This window comes from Delphinapterus leucas, chromosome 3 (assembly GCF_059928025.1).
Source record: "Delphinapterus leucas isolate spDelLeu-1000000601 "Yukka" chromosome 3, BTC_Dleu_Yukka2, whole genome shotgun sequence".
Taxonomy (NCBI): Eukaryota; Metazoa; Chordata; class Mammalia; order Artiodactyla; family Monodontidae; genus Delphinapterus; species Delphinapterus leucas.
This window is the reverse complement of record NC_143131.1, coordinates 115,095,586-115,103,835: the sequence shown is the minus strand read 5'-3', so window position 1 is coordinate 115,103,835 and position 8,250 is coordinate 115,095,586. Positions and strand designations below refer to the sequence as shown.

The following is an 8,250-nucleotide window of genomic DNA, read 5'->3' as shown; positions in this document are numbered from 1 at the left end:
TATGAAAAGGTACCAATGGTCAATATTTAGTGTTGGCAAAGGTTCAGTGACCAGACAGCTGCTCACACTGCTTGCGAGTCTGAAACTGAAGTCCAGTTCTCTTTCTGGAGGGTAATTAGATAATATATATAAAAAGCCCCTAAAATGCCAATAATCTTTGACCCAGAAAGTCCAATTAGAAGCATTTTCTCTAAGGAAATCATCATTGTGTGACCGCAAATTGATAGTCTGGGATATTTATATCACTGCTTTTAAACAAAAATCTGGGGACCCTCCCCCGGCGCGCCGGCCTGGCTCCCCTCCCCGGCCCCGCCCCGACAGGCGGGCTGCCCTGAGGAGGCGGGGAGGGGAGGGCTGGGCCGGCCGGCGGGCTGACGACGATGCCAAACTTCTGCGCGGCCCCCAACTGCACGCGCAAGAGCTCGCAGTCGGACCTGGCCTTTTACAGGTTCCCGCGGGATCCAGCCAGATGTCAGAAGTGGGTGGAGAATTGTGGGAGAGCAGATTTAGAAGATAGAACACCTGATCAACTAAATAAACATTATTGATTGTGTGTCAAACACTTTGAGACGTCTATGATCTGTAGAACTAGCCCTTATAGGACAGTTCTTCGAGATAATGCAATACCAACAATATTTGATCTTACCAGCCATCTGAATAATCCACACAGTAGACACAGAAAACGAATAAAAGAATTGAGTGAAGATGAAATCAGGACACTGAAGCAGAAAAAAATTGATGAAACTTCTGAACAGGAACGAAAACATAAGGAAATAAACAACAGCAATGCTCAGAACCCCAGTGCAGAAGAACGGGGTGAAGAGCAGGGTGAAGACATTTTACCTTTAACCCTTGAAGAGAAGGAAAACAAAGGATACTTAAAATCTTTATTTGAAATTTTGATTCTTACGGGAAAACAGAACACACCTCTGGATGGACATGAAGCTGATGAAATCCCAGAAGGTCTCTTTACTCCTGATAACTTTCAAGCACTGCTGGAATGCCGGATCAATTCTGGTGAAGAGGTTCTGAGAAGGCGCTTTGAGACAACAGCAGTTAACACATTGTTCTGTTCGAAAACACAGCAGAAACAGATGCTAGAGATCTGTGAGAGCTGCATCCGGGAAGAAACCCTCAGGGAAGTGAGAGACTCTCACTTCTTTTCCATCATCACTGACGATGTGGTGGACATAGCAGGGGAAGAGCACCTGCCTGTGTTGGTGAGGTTTGTTGACGAAGCTCACAACCTGAGAGAGGAATCTGTGGGCTTCCTGCCTTATGAAGCCGATGCAGAAATTCTGGCTGTGAAATTTCACACTACGATAACTGAGAAGTGGGGATTCAGCATGGAGTACTGTCATGGCCAGGCTTACATTGTGTCCAGTGGATTTTCTTCCAAAGTGAAAGTTGTTGCTTCTAGACTTTTAGAGAAATATCCCCAAGCTATGTACACGCTCTGCTCTTCCTGTGCCTTAAATATGTGGTTGGCAAAATCAGTGCCTGTTATGGGAGTATCTATCGCGTTAGGAACAATTGAGGAAGTTTGTTCTTTTATCCATCGATCACCACAACTGCTTTTAGAGCTTGACAATGTAATTTCTGTCCTATTTCAGAACAATGAAGAAAGGGGCAAAGAACTGAAGGAAATTTGCCATTCTCAGTGGACACGCAGGCATGATGCTTTTGAAATCTTAGTGGACCTCCTACAAGCACTTGTTTTATGTTTAGATGGTATAAATAGTGACACAAATGTTAGATGGAATAACTGTATAGCTGGCCGAGCATTTGTACCCTGTAGTGTAGTAACAGATTTTGATTTCATCGTTACCATTGTTGTTCTTAAAAATGTTCTATCTTTTACAAGAGCCTTTGGGAAAAATCTTCAGGGGCAAACTTCTGATGTCTTCTTGCAGCCAGCAGTTTGACTGCAGTGCTGCATTCACTAAATAAAGTGATGGAAAATATCGAAGTTTATCATGAATTTTGGTTTGAGGAAGCCACAAATTTGGCAGCCAAACTTGATATTCAGATGAAACTCCCAGGGAAATTTCGCAGAGTTCAGCACAGTAACCTGGAGTCTCAGCTAACCTCTGAGAGTTACTATAAAGAAACTCTAAGTGTTCCAACAGTGGAACACATTATTCAGGAACTGAAAGATATCTTCTCAGAACAACACCTCAAAGCTCTTAAATGCTTACCTCTGGTACCCTCTGTCATGGGACAGCTTAAATTCAATACATCAGAGGAGCATCATGCTGACATGTACGGAAGTGATTTACCTAATCCTGACACACTCTCTGCTGAGCTGCATTGTTGGAGAATCAGATGGAAACACGGAAAGATATAGAACTTCCATCCACTATTTATGAAGCCCTTCATCTGCCAGACATCAAGTTTTTTCCTAATGTTTATGCATTGCTGAAGGTCCTATGTATTCTTCCTGTGATGAAGTTTGAGAATGAACGCTATGAAAATGGGCGAAAGTGTCTCAAAGCATACCTGAGGAACACTTTGACAGACCAAAGGTCAAGTAACTTGACTTTGCTTAACATAAATTTTGATATAAAACACGATTTGGGGCTTCCCTGGTGGCGCAGTGGTTGAGAATCTGCCTGCCAATGCAGGGAACACGGGTTCGAGCCCTGATCTGGGAAGATCCCACATGCCGCAGAGCAACTGGGCCCGTGAGCCACAACTGCTGAGCCTGCGCGTCTGGAGCCTGTGCTCCACAACAAGAGAGGCCGCGATAGTGAGAGGCCCGCACACCGCGATGAAGAGTGGCCCCCACTTGCCACAACTAGAGAAAGCCCTTGCACAGAAACGAAGACCCAACACAGCCATAAATAAATAAATAAATAAACTTAAAACACGATTTGGATTTAATGGTGGGTACATATATCAAACTCTATACAAGTAAGTCAGAGCTTCCTACAGATAATTCAGAAAACATTGAAAATACCTAAGAGACTTTTAAAATAGGCTTTCTCTTATATTTGATATTTGAAAAAATCTGTAAGAAATTTGAAAATATCTTACAGAAAAGTTGTAAGGTGTACGTAGGCCACTTAATCACCAAATACCTTGACCTGTAGGCCTCCCATTGAGTACATTAGTCATTGATAATCTTCCTGTTTAAATGGCCCGTTTGAAGTCCCATGCTTTGGAGACCTAACTATTCTTCCAGAAGATAGCATTGAAAGTACCATGTTACACTCTGTGTGATCTCTGCTAATGGTACTTTGAAATTGTATTAGTTAAGTCATTTTAGATATAACATTTGTCACTGTGGATCCAATTGTCAGGTACTTAGTTATCAGTTCTTTGAAGAAATAAACTTTGAGGAGGAGGTATGGGAGGAAGGAATACATTTTATAAAACATTACAATGAAGCTCATGACTGACCTTTGAATAGTAGGAGTTTTACGTATGCTGTTAAAAATCTGTACGGGACTGTTAAAATGATCAGACTGTAAGAGAAACGTGTGAGCTCACCAAGCAAGGATTTCAGTGTAGATTTTGCCTTTATCAAATGAAGTTGAAGGAACAAGTTATAGTTAAAGTTTGAATGGAAGAGCCTGCCATTGTTGTTCCACATCTGATTGTTGCTGTTTACATTCCTTTATTGAGCCTACATCTTTATAAGCTTTTTGACAGGTATATGTTGAACACTTCTGTTTCATGGTCAAGACAGGATCAGAGACCATGGATACTGACAACTGATTTGTCTGTCTTCTTCTGTCTTTTTCCATGACTGTATCTACTGCTTCATCTTGATTTACAAGCAAAACCTAGAAAACCTACAAAAATAGTGTTTTGTGGCTTATCTAGGAATAATATAGAAAATATTGCTGTTATTTTTGGTGAAGAAAATCAATTTTGTATAGTTTATTTCAACCTAAATAAAATGTGAATTTTGTTTAAAAAATATCTGGGAATTACCTAATGTCAAGTAACAGAGAACTATTTCAATTATAATATAGCCTTATGATAAAATAAAATGCAGCTATTAAAAATATGCTGTAGAAACAAAGTTAATGATATGTAAATAAATTCATGACAATCATGACAAACAACACTCTTCAAGACCCTGAGTAGCCAAAACAATCTTGAGAAAGAAGAATGGAGCTGGAAGAATAATGCTCCCTGACTTCAGACTATACTACAAAGCTACAGTAATCAAAACAGTCTGGTACTGGCACAAAAACAGACACATGGATCAATGGAACAGGACAGAAAGCCCAGAAATAAACCCCCACCCACTTATGGTCCATTAATCTACGACAAAGTAGGCAAGAATATACAATGGAGAAAATACAGTCTCTTCAATAAGTGGTGCTTGGAAAACTGGACAGTTACATGTAAAAGAATGAAATTAGAACATTCTCTAACACCATACACAAAAATGAACTCAAAATGGATTAAAGACCTAAATGTAAGACTGGATAGTATAAGACTCTTAGAGGAAAACACAAACAGAATACTCTTTGCCATAAATCACAGCAGTATTTTTTTGGATCCATCTCCTAGAGTAATGGAAATAAAAATAAAAACAAACAAATGGGACCTAAGTAAACTTAAAAGCTTTTGTACAGAAAAGGAAACCATAAACAAAATGAAAAGACAACCTATGGACTAGGAGAAAATATTTGCAAACAATGCAACCAACAAGTGATTAATTTCCAAAATATACAAACAGCTTATACAACTCAATATATATATTAAAAAAAACCCCAATCAAATATAGGCAGAAGACCTAAACAGACATTTCTCCAAAGAAGACATACAGATGGCCAACAGGCACATGAAATAATTAGTATCACTAATTATTAGAGAAATGCTAATCAAAAGTACCATGAAGTATCACCTCACACCAGTCAGAATGGCCATCATTAAAAAGTCTAAAAATAATAAATCCTAGAGAGGGTGTGGAGAAAAAGGAACCCTCGTCATCCAATTTTGATGTCTCTGTTAAGCCTCCCATGAGCAAGGAATCCATGCACTGCCTCTGTAATTCCCTTGGCACAGGAGCATCCCTCGCTGCAGCATGGGGAGTGGCGTTGGGGCTTTAGACTGAGATAAGCAAGAAAGAAATCTGACGCTCCAGTTTAGCCACAAAAACAGCCATCTGGGAAGGAGGGGAAGACGGCGGAAGAGTAAGACACGGAGATCACCTTACTCCCCACAGATACACCAGAAATACATCTACACGTGGAACAACAGCTACAGAACACCTACTGAACACTGGCAGAAGACCTGAGACCTCCCAAAAGGCAAGAAACTCCCCACGTACCTAGGTAGGGCAAAAGAAAAAAGAATAAACAGAGACAAAAGGATACGGACGGGTCCTGCACCAGTGGGAGGGAGCTGTGAAGGAGGAAAGGTTTCCACACACTAGGAAGCCCCTTCGCGGGTGGAGACTGCGGGTGGCGGAGGGGGAAGCTTCGGAGCCGCGGAGGAGAGCGCAGCAACAGGAGTGCGGAAGGCAAAGCAGGGAGATTCCCGCACAGAGGATCGGGTGCCGACCAGCCCGAGAGGCTTGTCTTCTCCCCTGCCGGGGCAGGCGGGGCTGCGAGCTGAGGCTCGGGCTTCAGTCGGAGCGCCAGGAGAGGACTGGGGTTGGTGGCAAGAACACAGCCTGCAGGGGTTAGTGCACCACGGCTAGCCGGGAGGGGGTCCGGGAAAAGTCTGGACCTGCCAAAGAGGCAAGAGACTTTTTCTTCCCTCTTTGTTTCCTGGTGCGCGAGGAGAGGGGATTAAGAGCGTTGCTTAAAGGAGCTCCAGAGACGGGCACGAGCCGCGGCTAAAAGTGCGGACCCCAGCGATGGGCATGAGACGCTAAGGCTGCTGCTGCAGCAACCAAGAAGCCTGTGTGGGAGCACAGGCCACTCTCCACAGCTCCCTTCCGGGGAGCAGGGTCACGGGATCCAGGGACAACTCTCCCGGGAGAATGCACAGCGCGCCTCAGGTTGGTGCAACCTCACGCCGGCCTCTGCCGCCGCAGGCTCACCCTGCACTCCGTGCCCCTCCCTCCCCCCGCGGCCTGAGTGAGCCAGAGCCCCCGACACAGCTGCTCCTTTAACCACGTCCTGTCTGAGTGAAGAACAGACACCCTCAGGCGACCTACACGCAGAGGCGGGGGCAATCCAAAGCTGAGCCCCTGGGAGCTGTGAGAACAAAGAAGAGAAAGGGAAATCTCTCCCAGCAGCCTCAGAAGCATCGGATTAAAGCTCCACAATCAACTTGGTATACACTGCATCTGTGGAATACATGGATAGACAATGAATCATCCCAAATTGAGGAGGTGGACTTTGAGAGCAAGATTTATGATTTTTTCCCCTTTTCCTCTTTTTGGGAGTGTGTATGTGTATGCTTCTGTGTGAGATTTTGTCTGTATAGCTTTGCTTCCACCATTTGTCCTAGGGTTCTATCCGTCCATTTTTTTTCTTAATATTTTTTACTTTAATAACTTTATTATATTTTATCTTACTTTATTTTATTTTACTTTATCTTCTTTCTTTCTTTCTTTCCTTCCTTCCCTCATTCCTTCCTTCCTCCCTCCCTTCTTCCTTCCTTCCTTCCTTCCTTTCTTTCTTTCTTTCCTTCTTTTTCTTTCCTTCTTCTCCTAATTCTTTCTTTCTACTTTTATTCTGAGCCGTGTGGATGAAAGGCTCTTGGTGCTCCAGCCAGGAGTCAGTGCTATGCCTCTGAGGTCGGAGAGCCAACTTCAGGACACTGGTCCACAAGAGACCTCCCAGATCCACATAATATCAAATGGCGAAAATCTCCCAGAGATCTCCATCTCAACACCAGCACCCAGCTTCACTCAACGACCAGCAAGCTACAGTGCTGGACACCCTATGCCAAACAACTAGCAAGGCAGGAACACAACCACACCCATTAGCAGAGAGGCTGCATAAAATCATAAGTCCAAAGACACCCGAAAACACACCACCAGACATGGACCTGCCCACCAGAAAGACAAGATCAAGCCTGATCCACCAGAACACAGGCACTAGTCCCCTCCACCAGGAAGGCTACACAACCCACTGAAACAACCTTAGCCACTGGGGACAGACACCAAAAACAACAGGAACTACGAACCTGCAGCCTGCAAAAAGGAGACCCCAAACACAGTAAGATAAGCAAAATGAGAAGACAGAAAAACACACAGCAGATAAAGGAGCAAGATAAAAACCCACCAGACCTAACAAATGAAGAGGAAATAGGCAGTCTACCTGAAAAAGAATTCAGAATAATGATAGTAAAGATGATCCAAAATCTTGGAAATAGAATAGACAAAATGCAAGAAACTTTTAACAAGGACCTAGAAGAACTAAAGATGAAACAAACAATCATGAACAACACAATAAATGAAATTTAAAATACTCTAGATGGGATCAATAGCAGAATAACTGAGGCAGAAGAACGGATAAGTGACCTGGAAGATAAAATAGTGGAAATAACTACTGCAGAGCAGAATAAAGAAAAAAGAATGAAAAGAACTGAGGACAGTCTCAGAGACCTCTGGGACAATATTAAACGCACCAACATTCGAATTATAGGGGTTCCAGAAGAAGAAGAGAAAAAGAAAGGGATTGAGAAAATATTTGAAGAGATTATAGTTGATAACTTCCCTAATATGGGGAAGGAAATAGTTAATCAAGTCCAGGAAGCACAGAGAGTCCCATACAGGATAAATCCAAGGAAAAATACGCCAAGACACGTATTAATCAAACTGTCAAAAATTAAATACAAAGAAAACATATTAAAAGCAGCAAGGGAAAAACAACAACTAACACACAAGGGAATCCCCATAAGGTTAACAGCTGATCTTTCAGCAGAAACTCTGCAAGCCAGAAGGGACTGGCAGGACATATTTAAAGTGATGAAGGAGAAAAACCTGCAACCAGGATTACTCTACCCAGCAAGGATCTCATTCAGATTTGATGGAGAAATAAAAACCTTTACAGACAAGCAAAAGTTGAGAGAGTTCAGCACCACCAAAGCAGCCTTACAACAAATGCTAAAGGAACTTCTCTAGGAAAGAAACACAAGAGAAGGAAAAGACCTATAATAACGAACCCAAAACTATTAAGAAAATGGGAATAGGAACATACATATTGATAATTACCTTAAATGTAAATGGACTAAATGCTCCCACCAAAAGACACAGATTGGCTAAATGGATACAAAAACAAGACCCATATATATGCTGTCTACAAGAGACCCACTTCCAGACCTAGAGACACA

The 8,250-nt window shown here is 42.6% G+C and overlaps 1 protein-coding gene across 1 annotated transcript; it reads left to right on the top strand.

Moving 5' to 3' along the window:
- Positions 1 to 360: 360 nt before the first annotated feature.
- Positions 361 to 3,927, top strand: LOC111171247 (52 kDa repressor of the inhibitor of the protein kinase-like). Its single transcript, XM_089909341.1, is given in 4 exon segments — positions 361 to 1,905; positions 1,908 to 2,333; positions 2,336 to 2,562; positions 2,862 to 3,927. Coding segments are annotated over 4 exon segments (2,280 nt in total). The 5' UTR covers positions 361 to 380; the 3' UTR covers positions 2,964 to 3,927.
- Positions 3,928 to 8,250: the final 4,323 nt, after the last annotated feature.